Source organism: Synchiropus splendidus, chromosome 12 (assembly GCF_027744825.2).
Source record: "Synchiropus splendidus isolate RoL2022-P1 chromosome 12, RoL_Sspl_1.0, whole genome shotgun sequence".
Classification (NCBI taxonomy): domain Eukaryota; kingdom Metazoa; phylum Chordata; class Actinopteri; order Syngnathiformes; family Callionymidae; genus Synchiropus; species Synchiropus splendidus.
In genome coordinates this window covers 20,548,115-20,568,292 of record NC_071345.1, presented here as the reverse complement: position 1 = coordinate 20,568,292, position 20,178 = coordinate 20,548,115, and the positions used below count along the sequence as shown (strand labels likewise).

Genomic DNA, 20,178 nt, shown 5'->3' with positions numbered 1-20,178 from the left:
CAATAATCCCAAAATGATGTCTGCTGAGGTTTAGGACCATGGATTTTAACCATGGCTTTGTCGAAACAAAAAACTTCAAAGGGCAACACAAAAGGAGGGTGAGGACAAAATTGGACAAGAACAGAACTAAACATGGAAAATAATTGATCCTGACACGACAGGACAATGGCAGGACAATGACTCGACGACATGTGATGAGACATGACTTCTCTTAACTTGGTGAGACAATGATTTGACTGTGCTTAGACAAGACTTGACTAAAATATATTTGTCATTATTCCTTATTCACTTGAATAATGACGGGATCAACGAAGGGATTAGAGGGGGGCGTAGGCATGACCGGCGAGAAGGACCAGATGAACCCCACCAAAATTAAACCAGAAATACTGAGAGACGAACAAAACACAAGTGGCAAAAAATGACAGGCATGTTTTCCAATTTTAAATTAAGATTTCTCTTTATTATGAAGACAGTACAGAATATACAAAGACTGGTTTTCTAACAAAGTTCCCATCTGCTGTGCGAAGGAGACATGTTTTTGATGTTTCTGTTGTTTGGTTTTATCGAGACATTTCAAAAGAAATTGAAGGAATGGAAATCAGTCCGTACAGTAGGTCTTGATTTAAATCTATGGTTATATCGCACTGTGTTTGGCATAAACTGAAATGAATGAAATGAAACAGATCTGGTCACAGTGGCTGAAATTCCCTACACTAATGACATGCTTCTGATCAGTAAAGCTGAATTAAACGTCGCAAGGGTCTGGGAATGAGCTCAACACGTAGGCAGTCTGACAGAGCCCAAGTGTTACAAAGATGGCTTTGTCTGTTTTGAGTTGTTATATCTCCCTATTAATTCATGAAATGATGAAAAAGAAAACCAATAACACTAATGCACGTCACACAAGGCTGAACTTGGTGACTTGGTCCAGATGGCGGCTCATTTCCAGCCTCAGTGCCTGTACTGATCTGCTCTTTCCTGGACCACAGAAGGTAGGCGGAGCTCCGGCAAAAGGATTGGCTACACACTGGTCAAGAAACCCATAGAAACAGGCAAGAGTTGGACTCTCACCGACCCCACTGGCACTGCTGCCCAGCTGGTGTTGCCCTCTCTGGGGCTGACTGACACACCTGTATTGGACTGTATGACAATTGCAGGCAGTAAAGACGATTCTCAAGGACAATACTGTAAAGAGCATGTGGATGTTGGATTCACACACTTATCAGAGTTTTCCATTTTGTAAACTCTTTTTTAAGATGCATTTGTATTGGCTCCAAGAAAGAGGCAGAATGAATGTTTAAATTATTTATTTGTTCAATGGGTGACATTCCATGAGCTGAGAAACAAGTTTCTCTGAGAAATAAAATAACAATTCTTTATAGGAGTGTTTGTACCGTGGCGTCAATGGTTACATGGCAAAAGGAGATTATTTCTGAGTTGAATTTCATGAAGGCGAGGATGTATCATTTCTGTCACAGCTGCTGATCACTGACACAACGCTAATTTTATTTTGGCAGTCTATGTCAAGAGAAGATGGCAAGGTCAGAAAGGAGACGTCAACACTGCCTCTGCTGTCAGAGCCAATGTGTTTTCTAGCCTCATGTTTTGTGCTCATAGCTTGTGCTGCTGGGTTAATCATTACTGACTTCATAGTCAGTTCACTTGTGACGTAAGGGGAGTGCATGCTACCGAGTACAGTAAAAATGTACACTCTTCACTTATGTTTGAACTACTGAGTAGAAACGTCTTGAAATCATTTGGACTCCAGGTGGCTGTGAGCCTGTGATGGCGACCCCTCATTGGTCGGCGAGAGCAACATCAGGACAGGAAGAAGAGGCTGAGAACCTGATTCCGGTGGTTTTGAATATCTTGTTGCGCTTTGTGTGATGGAAAGATACTGTGTGACTTACTTGCTAAGATTTGGAAACTATTGGTCATTGCAGACTGGCAAAGTTTCTACACACTTCAGATCAGCAACGAGGACTATAACCACTATGTTGGTTTAAAGAGGATGTCCAGAAAAGCTCTGGAACATGAATTTTCAACAGCAAGCGCAATAACTTCTGCCAGCCATGAGAAGCCTCCAACCATTTTTGGAGGAGGGATGTAGAAAGATGACAAACTGATTACAAGGGAATAATCAGTTAAGGGAGAAAAGAAATTATACCTTAATGGTAACTTGGGCAGAGAGTGGAGAGGAGTTTTGTTAGGAGGAATGTTTATTTTACACATAGTTTTAGTGGACGACTATGTGCATCACCAGTCATTAAATAAAGACTCATGGAACAACTAACAAACAAATAAAATGAATGGTACATATCTCAGACGCGCTCCTCTTGATTAGTAGTTGTGTTCTTTCATGTACCGCTGGATTCTAATCTGATAGCAGGTATATTCCCGGCACTGTCATACACTGTCAGTTTATTGAAAACACAACCCCAAGTTATGTGCGTAGATCGGATAAAGAAGGGTCACGTTTAGGACGGGATGAGATCAATCACTTGGACTGAAGCTATAGAAGCAGTTAACTCTGAAATACATCAACTCCTTGCATTAGTGGACACTCCATCGTCAGATATTGAAGTCACAATGGAAAACAAGAACACTTGTCACGTACTCTCCCTCTCTCTCACACACACACTTGCAGCTTGAGGATGGACCTTCCTCCCATCTCATTTTAAGGCCTGCCAGATGATGATGATGAGAATGACGAGGACCACCGACAGCACCATTGCCAGTATGCACATCCTCTTACGTGACTTTCTCTGCAGAAAAGACAAATGTAGCACGTCACAAATGACCACATTGTCTGCTCCATTTCACTTGGTTCCCTGATGACTCATTCAGAATTTGTACTCATTTGCGTCAATTTCGTCAGACAATTTCATCAACTTTTTTCCCCGAGAAGAAGACGAATTAATACTTCATTCCCTGGAATTAGTACTTCGTTCCCTCAAATTAGCATTTTGTGGCCACATTTTACTTATTTCGATGCCATGATGTATTATTATTATTATTATTTACTTTTTGCCATGTCAGGTCTGGAGCTCTGTAAATGTGCGTTATAATTGACGAATAAAAACGGCACTAAAACGTGTTGTGAGAAATAAAAAAAAAAAAAAACGAAAACTAAGAGGAAGTTATCGTTTTTTTTTGTTTTTTTTTACGACACGTTTCACATAAAACGGAGCACAACACGTTTATTCCGGCAGAAGTATCCTCCAGTTACGTGTCCTCTTACTGCCCCCCTGTGGCTGAAACAGAACTGCATGCAGGGGGACAACCGCAAACGCTGGAGTATTTGGGGAAGCAGTAGCTCTACCATTTCAATTGTGACACAGTACTGCCCAACGTGGTCCGGAAATTCCGGTGCTAGAATCGGAAGTTAGTAACGCGCATTTGCAAGTTCTACCAACTGACTGGTATGGGAAAGGGCTGCGCATGATCTCTTTTTAAAGATGAAATCCCACGTGATGAAGTATATTGAAACAAAGCAGAAATGTTGAAACAAGCGGAGAACACTGCTGAACATGATCATGGCCGTTCTCAACGTGTACTTAACAGAAAAATCTGAGCGACGCACAACTAAATGACTGGAATTGATCCGCTGCTCGCCAAACTTAAGCGCATCGAGCCGGACAAATGAAGAGGCGGACTGGTTGCGGAACGGTTACAGACAGTTACAAACTCATGCTGGATTTATTGCTCATGAATAAAAACTACTATTATTGTTGTCACCATCATCAAAACTTGGCTTTCCTTCTTGACTGGCTGCTTTCCATTCCAGTTTTATTTTATTTATTTATTTGTGGGTTAAAAAAATCATGGCATTTTAACTAAGTATTTTCTATTAACCTGTTTTGATGCTCAGCTACAAAAGTATAGCTGTAAAGTTTATACCATTTAATAGTATCTTTATTATTCCAGAGTTTAGGTCAATATTTTAGCCGTGGACATTCCAAAAATTACTATAGAGTATTCATTTGACTACAACTAGACTAAATTGACTGACAAAAATGATATGTGAAGGACTAAATGTGACTATGACTAAAAATTAACTCTGGCAAAAGACTAAATTGAAAAATGGAAGCTTCAACAGAATTTGACAAAACAAGTGACTGACCTTAAAAAACAGTGGTTTGCTGTAATGGGCAGTTGAGGCTTCAAGAAATAGTGTCCTTGTTTTATAAAACTTTTTAACCCAAGAGGGCCACCTACTGAGCTCTGAAAATTCGGGCACTGTTTCATGATGCCTCAGGAAACAGTGTCCTATCAGTAGAGGTTAGTGGAGCAGGTGGACATGAACACTGTTTCATCAACACAGTTCATGATACCTCATCGACAAATCACTAGTAAAAAGGCATTATTATTATTATTATTATTATTATTATTATACAGTAAATGTGAGGTGTGGGCTCTCACCTGGTAATATGCAGCTTTTTGCAGCTGTGAAGCCCCTCTTTCTACATGAACCTCAGCACTCTCCACGTTGGCCTCAATGCTGTCTGCAAATCAGAAGACCCATAAGATCAACTTCTGTAAATTCAAGCCAGGATTCTAGAGAACAAGCAGAAACAGTTACCTATCATGTCTCCCTGATCATGGATCATGACAGCAAGGTCCTTGAAGATCTGATTCACATCCATGATGTCAGCCTGCAGAAGAGGAGGAAAATGATCACCACGGAACAACAACATTTGTAGCGACAGCAGGTTTCAAAGTCGCACCTCCAGCTGTTTTATATTGGTCTCTCGCTCTCTGATGAGCTCCAGATCTTCCTCTGTGATGTCGGCTTCCTGAGTCTGAGTCTGGTCCAGACCCCAGTCATCCTCCCTGCGTGAAGACCTACATTGAGCACGCATCTCTTCTCCATTTTCGCAAAAGAGCAACACGAAGATGCACCGATAACACAATACTGTAGAACTATCACCCCCAGCAAGAAGTCGACGCTGTTTGATTCTCCATTCGCCACTGATGAAGTTCAAGTTTGACACATTGATCTATTGTCACCATGATTGCCTTGACTACTGGAAATCACCACCTGACGTGACCATATGAATCTTTGTTGAATTCTCGGTTTACTACTTCTTATGCTCGTAAACGTCCTGATTCAATGTCATTGTATGGCGCAGTTGTACAGGGACAAATCATATTCCTTCAGTGAAAAATTCAGAGCAAGTAAGATGATTTGGATACGATTCATTTTCCTCACTGTTGTGGCAGATTGTGAAGTAACAGTGAGGCTCAGCCTCTTGACATGAGGCCCAAAGAGGCTTTCTCAGAATGGGTCGAGGCATTTGAAAATCATCTGAGAAAGGGTTGATTTTGTACAAAATAAACTGTAGTTAATCTTACCGCTGCTCATACTTTTGACGTGCCATAACATGCACGTGTTTGACCAGCCGCTTTTCCATATCCATGTTTAGATTGGCCCGCCGTCTGAGCAGTTGTGACATGAGCAGAGATGAAAGTGAGATGGACTCTTGAGCGTCAGGTTTAGGTACTGTCAGGCCAGATGTTTCTTTCGATAAAGCTGAAGTCATTTGTAGTTACTGTGGATGTGAACTCTGTTGTCTATGGAGTACACCGAGTATTTACGTGGGGAGGAATTCACCATTGCCGCTGAAGGTATCACTATATCGTTATGAACACTGCATTTGACCAGGAAGTGTGATGGATTTTGTCATTCATGTTCAAACAATAAACAATAAAAACTGGAAAGTAACAGGGTGTGAGTCTTGTCCATCACCATCTGAGCTACTAAGGGCTCAAATTTTAATTGGTTAACAACCCTAATGTGTACATAATTTGGGACCTTCAAAAAGGAGTAGTTTCACACACACAAACAACTTCATGTAAGAAGGAAAAGCTACACAATTCAGGATTTTGATGAAGCCAAGACATGAATTGCATTCTTCCGCACAACAATGAAAATGTGAAGGACAACTATCATTGAGACCTATTGGTCAGAAAAAAGAAAAAAAATGTCACATGACAACTCAGGCGAAACCCACAGGAGGCTTACTTACTTGTCAAAAGAGACCAGCTGTTCGTCTGTGTTCTGTCCATCGCCCTAAAGAGAAAAGAGACTGTGAACCTTACATTATGCCAATGCACAGAAGGTGAACAGAGTGGGTTCATTGTGAAGAATAGAGTTTTTCATGCAGGCTTTTCAGATCCGTTCAGCAGATGGATATAAAGTTAGATGAACATCTGAATCAAAATGTGTTTTGGTCACCATTGCCCGGGAGCCAGCTCGAGCTCGGACTACTGACTCCTTTTCCTTCTCTGCTGCCCTTCTCTGCACCACCTGGAAGTTGTTGAGTGTAGCAGAGAAATCGTTCATCAGACGCTCCTTCTGAAGCTTCTGCTGCCTCTGGAAAAGAGAAAACCGCACAGTGTCAATGAAAACCTCAAGGAAATAGTAAATGTATGCATTTTTTTTTAATCTGACACAAGAAGTAACAATCACTGCCAATGCTAGCTAAAAATCTGAAGTGAAAAGTAAATGTTGTTATTATCATTAAATTGGAACAATAAAATCAACTGTATGCAAAGCAACTTAAATGTGTCCAGTTTTGATTGTTATTCCATTATGGAATTAGAGTGTGGTATGTGTCAAGGAAAATGAAAACAAAATAAATAGGTTAAAAACATGGAGAAGGTGTGTCAGAAGAGCAAATGGAATGAATGTGAACAAGACAGTTGAAATCTGCTTTTTGTTTGACTGTCCCATTTCTCAGACCAGTTTTTGTGACAGTCTAACTATAGTTCTGATAAACAGGTATGTTCCTCTGACAACCATAATGGAGCCTGCTGCTGTTGCTTCACTCTTGAAGCAGCAAACTCCATTTCTACCAGCAAGTTGAAAAGCCTTTCCACAGTGAAGCAACATTTCACTTTTGATATTTAACATCAAATACAAAGTTGAGTTATTAAGAGTCCCACTGACCATTCAATACATTTTTTTTTAGTTTCATATTAGAGAAAGAGAAAATATTTTTCCAATATTCATAATTTTTCTATTATTCATGTGCCCGTTGTAATATCTTTCTGCACTGCACAAATTCACATAGGAAGCAAAGCAAACTCACCTGCTCTGACGGTGACACAGGTGAGGGAAGAGAACCCAGCTCCTTGAGGTGTGTGTTGGTTTCTTTAGCCAGCTGGTTCGTGTAGTGTTGAAGCTGCTGCCTGAGGTCAAACACAGCAGCCGGCTCAGATGATTGATCACAACCCGACACAGAACAACATATATCACAGCAACCACATTATTAGCAAACTTTAAATCACCATCACAATATCACATGAAGCATTATAAGAGGTGGACTCAATGTATTGTAACGTTGTGGGTTTATGTTTATGCTGTTCCTTTAAGGAGTCAGTGGTGACGGGTGAGTGGGGGTGGAGCGAGGGGCTGCGCCTAAGGGGAGAGGGAGTTCTGTTTCGAGTTGTTTAAGAGAGCCACGAGCTGCTGTTGTTGATGAGACCAATCCACATAGTTTGACGGAATTAAAATAACCGTTCTGTAGTTGAAGATTGTCAACTACAGAACGGTTATTTTTTGTGATTCCCAGCAGACGCTACAGTATTCATATTGCTTTATAATTGCATGGCAAAAATGTCAAGCGCTTCCTGGATCATCGAGCTCATTAAAATTGACATAACCATCTCCTTATACAGTCAGAGTCAAATACTGTCAACACTACACTCTCTTTATACACTTTGTCATAAGTTCTCATACAGGAATATAAACAATCAGACAGTCTAGTTGGTAGGTAGGATGCAGAGGAATGGTTAGGGTGAGAAATGTTGATGGGCCTGGTAACACTGCTGTGCTGACGCATGTAATAACCTCACAGAGCTAAACCAGGTGTCTGTGGCTGTATAAGAAGACCTATCCTAGGGATCCGCTTGCCAGCGCAGTTCTTAGCATGTTTACCTCCTTCTTAGATGAAGCTGAGCAGGTAACAGGTGTCTGCATTGGATCAGATCAGCAATCAACACATGATTCAAGCTAGGTCAGGATTTGACATTGTTATTATTAACACAGTTTATTTTGGCTCATAATAACGGGTGGACATAGTTCATTGTCATACAACTCTCGTAATTCATGCCTTCCACAAAAAATCTGACCAATAAACCATCAGAGCTTAGCGAGGCGGAGTACTATCAATTTGCTGTATAAATATTAATTATACAGCTGTGAGCAATTATACACATAAATTGCTCACAGCTATTTTTCTTATGCTGAGCTTTCAGACAGTTGCAAAGAAAACAGAGACTGAAAACATCGACTTTACTGCCATGTACCTAAGGTGTTTGACCATTTGAATTCCAAGATACAGAGGGAGACAAGCATAATGATCTCACTGCAGAGAGTGCAGCACTGTTGGCAGAGTCATGCGCAATATAATGTGAGGTGAGGCTGACTGGTGCCTCACCGCCGTCTCTTCTCAGTCTTTAAACTGAGAAGGTGAAATAGCAGCAATTCTGAGTTTAAATGGGAAATGACACCCCCCATAGAGCTGAATAAATATAAATTGTCCTTCATTTTTCTTCATTATTTTTCTTCCCACAAACTCAACTGAGAACATGTCACTGCTCATCACGCAATGCAGGCCTGTCATTACAGGCAGAGGCTCAAGAGAGACACAGAACTGTGTGATGTCTCATACATTTCATCAGTTTCTAACACAAGAGCACTTGTAAATTTTGGAGATAGATTCTAGTAACACAGAGAGCATGAACATCACGCTGTCTTCCCTCAATTGTGATTACTTGGAATTACTGGAATACATGACGTCGTCCCGTTCTCCTGTCTGTGTTTTTCCTGAAGAGTTTTCGTTGCTGTAGCAGAAGTGAGCAGACACAGGCTGAAGGTTTGCCCTCGATTAATCACAGTTGAATGGGTGTGGTTGGGCAGAACAAAATTTCTGCTGATGTGAAAAAATATATTTGTATATTTTATGATGTACTTATTTGAAAATATACGAGAGAGTTTCAAAACACATTTAAAGCAGTAGGATAGATACTCCTTAAGGACCTGTACAGATATTCTGTAGTGTTAATATCGTTGACAAAATACGTTATTCACTGCCCATGACGAAGACAAGACAATGATGACACGGCACCATTGTAATAATAACACTGACGAATACAAACAAGACTAAAATGCTTAAGAAGAAATAAAAAATAAACCAAAACTCCCTGCTCCTTTTCAACACAAGGAAAAGCAGAACTCATCTCCACTTGCAGCACCTCTGTGGCTTCATACAGAACTGCATGCAGGAGGATTACCCGCGAACGCTGGTGCCTTCAGCGCTGCAGTAGATCTGCTATTTTAAGTTTTCAGTGACATGTAAACAATAGCGGCTCGCTGCCACACCTTAAATGAGAGCCAGCATGCTCTCAAAATAGTGTTTATTTTCTTTAAGTTGGACTGTCATACGAGCAAACGTATTGAAACAAAGTGGAAACATCGAAACAAGCGGAAAACACAATGCATCATGGAAATGGACATGATAACAGTGGTTTTTGCTGTGTCTTAGCAGGAAATTCCTGGCTAAAGAATCATAATAAGTGATGTTTACTGCTTGCGGAACTAAAGTCACGCATCCAGCCGGACAAATGAAGAGACGAACGGTGCAAAGACGGCAGCAGAATGAAGTGAGATCTTAACTTAAAAACTAGTGGTTTTATTGTCACCAATTCAACAAATGTCAAAACTTCACTTTGCTTCTAAAATGGCTGCATTCCAATTCTGTTTTATTAATTTCTGTCTTATAAATCCTGGCGGAAACACAGCCTTTTAAGTTTGCATTTTATTTAAACCTGCAAATGATTTTTTTAAATTTTGTTGGTTTTGTAATAAATATAAAACATGAATAACTGAACAAGTATATCATTTATAAATGCATATTAGACAACATGCATATTAACAACCGAAATGCAGTTGCAGTTGCTTTGAGGATTAATTCATTTATTCAGTTTATTCAAGAGGCTTATTCTTCCAAATTTTAGTCAATATTTTATCCCTGGAACATAAGTCAACTGGAATAAATAAACAATAGGCATCTAGGGAATAAACATAATTCCTAAAATGTTTTGACGATAACTTGACTTAAAATACTTTTTTTTACTAAAACTACACTAAATTGCTGTCACTTTTAGCCAACTAGAACATGACTAACAGAAATGATATGTGAATGACTAAATCTGACTAAGACTAGGAATTAACTTTACAACAAGACTAAGATTACATTGACAAATGAGTGACATCATTAACAATGACACTTGGCTGCCTGTCACCATGCCATCAAACTGTGTTTACAAGGAAAGCACGTAAGGTGATGCATTTCACTCATAGAAATTCAAATTCTTGTCTTCAATAATATGTGGAGCCTGACAGAAAACTTTTTTCATGAGGAGGCATCTTATTGCAAATAAAGAATTTGTTTTATGTTCTTGTTGCTTCAACCTTTTCCTCCACTGACTGCATATAGTGTAGGTGTCAGTAGTGAGCAACATAGAACCGACAGGAGACCACAATTAAGTTTGGGGAATGCCCGACAATGTGAGGTCTCATCTACCTGGGGAACAGCACTGTCTTAAACGAATTAAAGTGCCACAGTAGTGAATTAAACATTCCATCTGTTGATTGAAGTAAATCCTTTTCCTTTCCCACTCGTCTTGTTTTTAGAATTTCATTTCAAACCATTTAACCCATGGAAAACAAAACTTGCAGGTCAGTGAAATTACCACTAACCATTATTGCAGTTAACTGTTAAAGATTGTTTAACAGAAATATATTGTTTTATGTAATAAAACATTGCGTTTAACTGAGTTATATTTTTGAAAAGTTGCGCACACGCTGGGAGAATTTCCAGTTTCCAAGTTTTCCACCTTTGTTGAGAGTTTGTGCAAGTGAAGATGTGCTGACTTACTTTGAATATGAAACATTACAGGCTCCAAGCTGACATGGGCACAAGGTTTGTAGTGTTTGGTGGAGTTTTTTCCATGCGATGTGGGGTCTGAGTTCATAATATGGAGTGTTTTGTATGCACATGAGCAGTTAACTGACATCTGCTGCTCATTGAATGTTAAGATGTTTATTTTTTTCTTATCTAGGGGTGGGTATCAAATTTGATACTATTATTGGTACCACCCTTTCGAGCCCTATTTTATATTCCATGCTTTTCCTTTATCCGTTTGGCACTCAAGTTATTATAAAGAATTAAGAAGGTACAATTATAACCTGATGAAAGTCAGTCATGTGGTCACAACTACTTACAGTTTTTCTTGCAGTTCAGGAGAATCCTCTCTGGTCCCAAGTTGGGTAAGAAGATTTTTAATCTGGGCAGCTGTAAAAGAGAAAATGTTTTCAACATGAAAAATGAAACAACAAACATGCCACAGGCCCACGCACTGTTCTGGCTTATCTTCTGGATATTGGCACTGCATGTCTGGAGGAGGCTGCTGAAGTCCCGTGGCTGGGATCGGCTTCCACCTGCTCTCACGTACGACATCCTGGCTTTTGAGGTCTGCTTCTGCTCAGGAGTGCGATCGACAACCACTTGAGTGTTGTGTACCTGCCAAACATGGAAATCCTTGAGTTAAAAAGTGTCCAGGACCAATAACTCTTTGTTCTTAGTTCATCAGTTTTAGCTTTCTGATTCACATTTTAAGAGGATTTCACTGTCTACATGATGACAACGAGATGTGATAGTGCTTTGGTATTTCAGGGGGTTTTGTGTCCTTATTTTTTTGCTATACAGACAAAGATGCATATTCAGAAGCAAACAAATTTCAGGAATCAATTTCTAAATAAACATTGAAAATATATATTTTTGATTCAAGTTGTGCACACAGGGGTCCTTGAGTTCTACACCTATACCTTTGTGATGATCAGTGGAAGTACAGGAAGTAGTTGCCATTGCAATTATGGCTTTGCCAAGTTAATCAAATGTTCATGTTAAGATCCTGCAATATGCAAATTAATTTGAGTTTCGTATCAAACTATCTTGAGTCTACGAAGACTTTTCGTGCCTGTGCTATTCATCTGATAAACTAGATTGGACAAGATTAGACCGAGAGATCAAAGTTCATCATCCGCACTGACAACAACGACACAACAACTGCGCTTGTTGACCAAGTTTAAAGCCAGCCAGCTGTGCCCCCTCTTTCTCCCATCATGCCTTGGAGAGACAGGCGGATGTCCGGTGAAACAGACCGGCTGGCTCGGCCGCCTGGATCCCGGAGCTCTCACGAGATTGGGGTGGCAGCTCGTTGATGTCATTACAACCGTACGTTACAGAGTCGTAGCGATTCCGGACACCGACTCATCATCTCTAACCAGCCCGTTTGTGACAGTGATCGACTCCCAATGTGGTCCAAATAACCTACCGGCGACCTAAGTAACCCGCATCACGTGATGTAGTCATCTCTTTAGGCCCAAAAACAACTAACAAGAAAACCTAAATCAATAAGACAAATTACACAACAGGCACCCGACATCCGTGCTATGAGAAAGATCAGCCTGACCGACTGGAGCCACATTTAAAACCTACGCTGCTTTGTGTTTCACACCCAGCTGAAAACATCAACGTATATTCGTTTCGTGTGTTAATAATGACGTTAGCAGCGAACGTCGTACCTCGTAGAATCCAACGTCGAATGTATTTTTCAGGCCAACAGCTCGTTCGCCACCACAACACAGAATAGGTCTGACGTCACACGTACAGCGCGACCTAAACCTACGTCGCACTAAGATGCGTTCATGGCTCAAAACACAGTGGGAAATAAATGTTTCGATAGTTTCAGCACATAAATGTGCGACCGTTTAATCTGGATTTATCATATATCATAGTGGACACGTCAAATCCCTCCGCGTAAATTGACTGAAATACATTGTCCTCAATCCATAGACAGTTTTAGGTTTTTAAAAAATCCGAATTTATTTGTATGTATACTTAATTCCTACAATTAAAAGGCCGCTCGTAATCCAATTGACAAGCAGAAAAACAAATCTCTTCAGTAAATAATTTGAGTTGATTTTTTTTTAATTTGAGACCAAAATGTTTGTTTTACAAAGATGAATTTTCCTACTGCAGTTGACATTCTGAGTAAAAAAAAAAAAAAAGAAAAAGACCCCGTGCTGGTCCCATGACATCCGTGCTGCCTGTTTTTAACTCCAGATGTAGGCATTGTATTGAGGCGGATTTGAGATGATGGAGCAGGGCTCCACTGGTGATATTCATCGGCAACAATTAGCTGTAATCTAATATTCAGTACTTTTGTCATAAGAAAAAAAAAACGCTGCGTCGAATTTCGCATTGGTGGGAAGAATAAAGGCTCATCTTAAAGTAATTTGATATGCAGTTGTTTATCACGAGATGGTGCCATTAAAAATGTGAACTTCAATCCTTTCACAGTTCATATAGATATTTGACAATATACATAATTAGTGATTGTGAAAGAATTAAGAAAACCTTTTTTATGTCTTCCATAAATATGTAATTATAATAATAATTATTATTATTTTATTTTTACCAAGTTAGACTCTGATGCTGCCTGAGCTGGTACAGTGAGGCGGAAGTGAGCAAAACCGGGTCCCTTAAAATAATCAGTCATGTGACTGAACTTAGCTTTTTTCTGTCAAGATCCTGTCAGTACGCGGACGTGGCTCTATGTTCGCCCTCGAATAATTTCTTTCAGAAACCAGTCTCAACTGCTGCACTTTTTAACTTTATAAGAATAAAGTACGCATACGCGTATGTCAATATTTACATTACATTTTAAAATCAAAGTTCTATGAAGAACAGAAAACAGTGCTTTTCGACCCAACTTTGAAAGTAGAGTTGTTTCTCCAAAAAATATTCGCGTCAAATTTATTGGACTGTCTTGTTGCGGAAGTGTTCGCTGTTCAAACAGACGCTGTTGAGAACTTTTAGTGGAAGACAACGGAGGTAAATGGCGATGCAATACCCGTATCTCTTGGGTCTGAACTGTATTACAAACGATCGCAATGCAAAGATGAATTAATTGCAATATCCAGCTGTCGAACCATCCTTATATTTATCATAGATTTTTTTATTGTCGCGTGTACTGACAGTGTCTGTTTAATAATGATATTTTATTTCTCTCTCGGACTATTAAAATGAATGCAAAAACGAGTGCATGTAATGTTTAATTTTGGTTATTTTTTATTATTATTTTAATGATGAGAATTATTTTGTGATTTTTACATCTTGTTTAAATCACATGATGGAAATAAGTTGAATTATGAATTAGTTCTAAATGGCTGAAAATTACGTTGTGAACTGTGATACCGTGGCGCCCTGCATACTATGGATCTTAAAAAAAAAAAAGACAGATTGAATTGGGTGCTGTTCTCTTAATCATCACACCCCATCTCCATGATTGAACCAATGAAATAATGTTTCTTTTGTCTTTCCTCCAAGAGATGACTTCATCAGTGGTGACTCTCCTCATGGGCCTGGTGTCGCTGACCATTTCACTGGATAATGGTTTGCTGAAAACTCCACCGATGGGATGGATGGCCTGGGAGCGGTTTCGCTGTGATATAGACTGCAAAGAGGACCCAAAGAACTGCATTAGGTTAGGATAAGGATCTCATGCAGTGACCTTGTATCTCTTGTTTCCTATTTTTAATCTTTCTAGTCGTCAGGTCTTCTTAAGTTTGCCATCTCATGAGGATTGAACTTAAAACATCGACCTCTGCTCACAGCGAGAACTTGTTCAGAGACATGGCAGACCGGTTGGCGGAGGATGGCTGGAGAGAACTGGGCTACGAGTATGTGATGATCGATGACTGCTGGATGTCTATGCAGAGAGACGAACAAGGGCGACTCAAGCCAGATCCTTCAAGGTAAAAATGTCAGCTTGCCTGTCATGAAAATGTCACATGATCTTTAGGTGTTAGTGTTGATGTTCTGCTCCTGCACTGAGTTTATTATCATTGTAGACTGTTACATAAACCTGGGAACACCAAAGTCCAACGTTCAGGTCTGATGACCCAGCTCTCTTTATTTTCATCAGCCATGTAGACAGCGAGATGCTATGATTTTAAATTAGTTCATGAAGAGACAGATGAAACAAACTTGTTCTGCCCTTACCACATGCAGTGCCAGTGTAAGATGCTTTTGGGGCTGTAGTATCATGAAAAAGTGGCTGGTAACAGCAATCCTCAGCGTCATCATATCCTATCCTTTAACATTAGTCTATTAACTACAGTAATGATGCAGTTTAAGTGCCTTTTAATTTCCTGTTGATCTGGTTATAGGTTAGCTTGCATCGGCAGCATGTGGTCCACTGCCTAATTGTGAATGCTGTTATCACACACGCAACTTTACAAGCAGCAATGGGAAAGCAATTCCAATCAAAAGGAAAATGTTGTATCCAATTTAGTTGTGATTGATTTTCTATGTCAATATTTCCTGCCAGGTTTCCAGGAGGAATTGCTACGTTGGCACGTTATCTCCATGATCGCGGCCTGAAGCTAGGTATCTACGCAGACATGGGGTCTGCAACCTGCATGGGCTACCCTGGGACCACGCTGGAGAGAATCCAGACCGATGCTCAGACCTTTGCTAGCTGGGGTGTGGACTACTTGAAGTTTGATGGATGCAACTCCAATGCTGCAGAACAAATGCTGGGTGGGAACATCAACGTCCAGGGTTTATGTTTTCTACGTGTGGTGATTTCATATGTTTTCTTTTTGCCACCAGGTTACCCTCTGATGTCCAGGGCATTGAACGCTACTGGCAGAGCCATTGCCTACTCCTGCAGTTGGCCTGCTTATCTAGGCGGGCTTCCACCGAGTGTGAGTGCCTCCTCTGTTAAGTGTCATATACAGTTGAAACCAGATGTTTGCGATATTAGACAATCTGTGCCATATAAAAACGATTTTCCCAAGTGCCTGTCTGATATTAGTCATGGTCACATGTTTCTATATAGAATGATTGAACGTGACCTTGTCGGTTCTCCCAGGTGAACTATACTTTACTGGGCCAAATCTGTAACCTGTGGAGAAATTACGACGACATTCAGGACTCCTGGGACAGTGTGGTGGACATCATTGACTGGTTTTCCAAAAACCAGGACATCCTGCAGCCAGCTGCGGGAGCTGGCCAGTGGAATGACCCTGACATGGTCTGATGCTTGTTGTGAAACTGTGACTGAAATTATGAATTTTAAGCGGAATCTAGATTAATCACTTGCTTTCTCCCAACTCTTCAGCTCATCATTGGAAACTTTGGCCTGAGCTTGGACCAGGCTCGCTCTCAGATGGCCTTGTGGGCAGTCATGGCTGCCCCACTCATCATGTCCAACGACCTCCGAAGCCTAGACAACAGTGTGCGGGCCATCCTGCAAAACAAAGTTGCCATTGCAATCAATCAGGACCCCATGGGTGTTCAGGGCAGGCGCTTACTGCAGGTGGGCACCAGTTTTCTTCCTCTACTTCCGGGCTTTCACACCAGGCTTTCTCCCTCTACAGGTCAGTCTCAAATCAGGAAGCTTATGGGTATGATTTCATCTTCCAGTGCTTTTTGTATGCGGTTTTGTATGTTTCTCTAGAAATTGCATGGGTCTAAAAACATTTTTAATGAATTGACCTAATGACTGTAGACACTTCTCTCTGAGGTTTGATGAGTTTTCCGTGACAGTTAAATGTTGGCTAAAAAGCTTCTCATTTTGAGGAGTACTGCCTGTATGGAGTGAAACAGAACTCTGATCATTCGGTTCTTCATCCCTGTGTTTTGCCACCTTTCTGTGCACTGCAGAAGTTGTAAAATGTCTTATATGAACAGGAGAAGAGCCAGATCGAGGTCTACTGGAGACCCTTGGCAGGCTCGGCCAGTGCACTTGTGTTCCTGAGTCGCCGTACAGACATGCCATTCCTCTATCGAACCTCATTGGGTAAACTCAACTATGATGCAGGCGACTATGAGGTGTGTACTTTCCTATCTTTCGTGTTTTTGTGAGAATAACTGCTGCAGCAGTAGCAGACTAATAGTCTGGTGGTGAAAGCATGACGCATGAGTCCTACCAACATCACAGGCAGCTACAAATACAACACCCTGAACACACAGACAGTGTCTCTGTGTAGTGTCTCTCAATGCAACAGAACTGGCAAAGTACAAGTCAAACCAAGGAAAAAAATAGTTCCTGTATTGCCCTGCTCCCAATGTTGGTTTGACGTATTGAGGTATTGAGTTGAATCAAAACACCATTCTACACTAGTCAAAATCAGGCTTTTGACATTGAAACTTCACTTTGGACTGAAACACTTTTTTGACATACACTTTGAGATGATAACTGTAGAGCCCTGAAATATATATTCCAAAGTATGCATATTATTTTATACTTTTTGTACATGCGTAATGTCTTAAAAATATTTGCATAAGAATTTCAATTTTATAAGAATTTCAAATACATTCAGAGTCGTGGAAACCCTGGCCATTGTGTAGCAAAAAACATCCCTGAACAAAAGCAAACAGATGCTTTTGTGTTGTCTGGAGAGCAAACTATTACATTAAATTAAATTAAATTTTGTTGTAAGTAATTAATCAACTTGTCAAAGTCCCACCACTAATAATTTTGTCTTGCTTAATTCTACCAATGCAATTGTCCATTGAACTCCACTGAGTTTGAACATTTACTTTCACTGACAATTATTATGCTTATGGTTCGTAATGGTGATCATTGCGAAAAGCATGACCCAGCAGTAGCACTGATGATACAGTCACGGGATAGCGTCTAAGATCGTCATTTAAACAATATGACCACCAGTGTTGTATGAATGAATGAATGTCTATTTCAATATCCTCAATAATCTCATTTGACATTTGCAAGTCCCGCACCGCTCTGCATTATAATAGCGATTTATTTATCAAGGTCGGGGATTTCCTGCTGGTATTCAAACTTGGTCTCAGTTTAAATAGGTTTCTACAGGTGGCACACTTATGCTATGGTCATCTTTTCCACACCATTACAACAACATTTGACCCTCTTTTTTTCCATCAAGTTTCTACACACTTTCTTGTCAGAATGCTATTTACAGTACTCTCTACAAAATAACCATCAGTGTTGGATACCTGTCATTAGAATACAGCTGATCTGCTGTTATTATTAGTGTTATTGTTATTATATTATTATGATGTAATCCTCATCCTTGAGATCCATCACTTGTACTTAATCTGCTTTATCATGACAGGCATATGATGTGTTCAGTGGGGCCCTAGTCAAAGGCATAAACACCACAACTGCGTTGACCATCTCTGTCAATCCATCTGGTGTGGTCATGTGGTACGTCTATCCCAAACTGCAGAGGGCACAGCATCAATGGACTTCCTCCGCTGCCCATCACACCGTCTTGTGAGGCTTGAAAGAAAAAAAGGTTATGATTGGCTTTTATGTTAAATTCCTGGTTTTTGTTTACACACTTGGAACTTGATCTCAACTGCTATCAATTGTTATGCACACAGATATAAACAAAACACTGTAGCTCACGTAATTTCCTTGGCTATTAAGGAGTCTGATTTCAAACAAATGTTCAAGATGTGTTCAGATTTTAGTCCTCTGGACTCTCTGTGGTAAAGGAGGAGTTGCAGTGCATGCTCCTGTTCTGAAGATCGCCTACTGTGTGTAATGTTGTAAAAATAATGTTTATATTTCTCTGAGGGAATAAAGTGTTGATGATTTGCAGTGTGTTGCTTATGTGTTTGTCCATGCATTTAACGCACTTAATGACGACCGTAGTGCCGAGCTTCTTTTTCGGTAAGGTGCCCTTTACGCTTCACAGAGTGTGTGACGTTGCAGAGCTTCAGCACTGGAGGGCGCTATGAGGCCACGAAATTAGTGTTAGAAAGTCCGCTGTTAGACCAACGACGAACGACCCATATGTTTGATTTTGGGAAAATCTTCAATTAAATGGAATGAAATATAGTAAGAATATCGTCTGATAAGACTTGATTATCTGGATTGTCTATGGTGCAATATGAGTAGTTTATATGTAAAGAAAATCCAGGAATATTTTTAGCCTAAAAACACAAGCAAATTTCTCATACATGTTTCCCATGAAAACTGAAAATCATTTTGATGCCACATTAATGTATTTATGGCTACTGTTTGACATACTAGTAAACTTCTCCATACCTTTATTCACTTACACGTTTGTGCGCCACATATACCTCGCTGACATTTTTACCCTCTTACTATATCAACACCCTTGCTATCCCTGGGACATATCGAACAAGTCTGAGAAGACCCTGCAGAACTCTACAGAACCACATTACACATTTGTTTGGTTTCCTAGAACCCGGACCGACGGCAATGCTCCTCATCAGCCCAGACTTGCATTTCCTGCAGGGCAAATGGTCCGTGTCCACCCACGTCTTTCCCATGAGGCCTCTTTTTGGTGGGCCTCGGGTCATTATGGGTCAACTCCCTTCTGCCAGCTGCCATCACTCATGGATGAATCCACAAAGGAAGACACGGAAAACACACTGAGAGTCCCACACGTGTCCTTTAGAAGTGTCTGCTCACCATCGGGAAAATATTTACAGCAGAGGCCTCGACTGGCGCTTCAGCCCACTTCACAGAAGAGGTGGTGTCATCTTCCTTAATCCTGATGTCGAGATATAGTGCAGTAGATTTGTTAGCTGTTAAGCTGTGGATGGAGCACATTTATTCCACAATACAGACAATAATGAAAAAAATTTTTTTATAACAAATGCAAAGCTTCACCATGATTACCTTACTACTCCTGGGAACCCCACAACCCTTAATCTTTTAACTTCTGCACCATTTATTTGTTAATTGAGAACTTTAAATTATATTTTTGCTAAGGTTCCCCTCATGTGGCTGAGCTGGATGACTAATGGTATATACATTGGTGAAAAAAAAACTGTATAGATCAGCCACACCTTGTAAAACACCATCTAGATGAGGTCCAATGAGACAAGACGAGGCTCCTGAGCTCCTGGTCCAATACAGTAGCACATGGACCAACAGACAGAGACTACCCATCTTAAAGACTGAGTGCCACAGGAATAATGGCATTAAAACTGTACAATTCATCCCTGAAAAAACTACAGTGAAGGATTCTTTGGCACATTTTTTTCTGTTCACTCTGTCCTTGAATCTGCTTTTTCT

General features: G+C 40.3%; 2 protein-coding genes across 4 annotated transcripts; one reads left to right on the top strand and one right to left on the bottom strand.

The window, feature by feature from the left end:
- Positions 1-1,290: 1,290 nt before the first annotated feature.
- Positions 1,291-12,749, bottom strand: stx12l (syntaxin 12, like). Of its 2 annotated transcripts, none has more exons than XM_053880855.1 (10): positions 12,656-12,749; positions 11,429-11,591; positions 11,294-11,363; positions 7,095-7,194; positions 6,239-6,376; positions 6,030-6,073; positions 4,728-4,833; positions 4,583-4,655; positions 4,423-4,505; positions 1,291-2,765 (listed from the first exon to the last, which is right to left on the bottom strand). In XM_053880855.1, the coding sequence occupies exons 2-10, from the start codon at positions 11,526-11,528 to the stop codon at positions 2,673-2,675; spliced, it is 807 nt and encodes a 268-aa protein (XP_053736830.1). In that variant the 5' UTR covers positions 11,529-11,591; positions 12,656-12,749; the 3' UTR covers positions 1,291-2,672. The 2 variants fall into 2 exon arrangements, with proteins under 2 accessions (XP_053736830.1, XP_053736829.1); XM_053880854.1 differs by lacking the exon at positions 12,656-12,749 and adding an exon at positions 12,570-12,617.
- On the top strand, positions 12,207-18,716 carry LOC128768174 (alpha-N-acetylgalactosaminidase-like). 2 transcript variants are annotated; one of them, XM_053880851.1, is made up of 9 exons: positions 12,207-12,305; positions 14,463-14,619; positions 14,750-14,890; positions 15,466-15,677; positions 15,750-15,844; positions 16,012-16,173; positions 16,261-16,458; positions 16,833-16,973; positions 18,239-18,716. In XM_053880851.1, exons 2-9 carry the CDS (start codon positions 14,465-14,467, stop codon positions 18,401-18,403), a joined length of 1,269 nt encoding a protein of 422 aa, XP_053736826.1. In that variant the 5' UTR covers positions 12,207-12,305; positions 14,463-14,464; the 3' UTR covers positions 18,404-18,716. The 2 variants fall into 2 exon arrangements, with proteins under 2 accessions (XP_053736826.1, XP_053736825.1); XM_053880850.1 differs by lacking the exon at positions 12,207-12,305 and adding an exon at positions 13,811-13,967.
- Positions 18,717-20,178: the final 1,462 nt, after the last annotated feature.

What these genes read in the sequence shown, in the direction of transcription:
- stx12l (XM_053880854.1), bottom strand. Translation starts at nt 12,602, where the DNA reads ATGTTTTCAGCTGGGTGTGAAACACAAAGCAGC. An exon ending in CCAGAAGATAAGCCAGAACA is followed by an intron (nt 11,364 to 11,428) that starts GTGCGTGGGCCT and finishes TCTCTTTTACAG; the next exon opens with CTGCCCAGATTAAAAATCTT. An exon ending in CCAATATAAAACAGCTGGAG is followed by an intron (nt 4,656 to 4,727) that starts GTGCGACTTTGA and finishes CCTCTTCTGCAG; the next exon opens with GCTGACATCATGGATGTGAA.
- LOC128768174 (XM_053880851.1), top strand. Translation starts at nt 14,465, where the DNA reads ATGACTTCATCAGTGGTGACTCTCCTCATGGGCCTGGTGTCGCTGACC. An exon ending in TGCTGCAGAACAAATGCTGG is followed by an intron (nt 15,678 to 15,749) that starts GTGGGAACATCA and finishes TTTTGCCACCAG; the next exon opens with GTTACCCTCTGATGTCCAGG. An exon ending in TAGGCGGGCTTCCACCGAGT is followed by an intron (nt 15,845 to 16,011) that starts GTGAGTGCCTCC and finishes CGGTTCTCCCAG; the next exon opens with GTGAACTATACTTTACTGGG.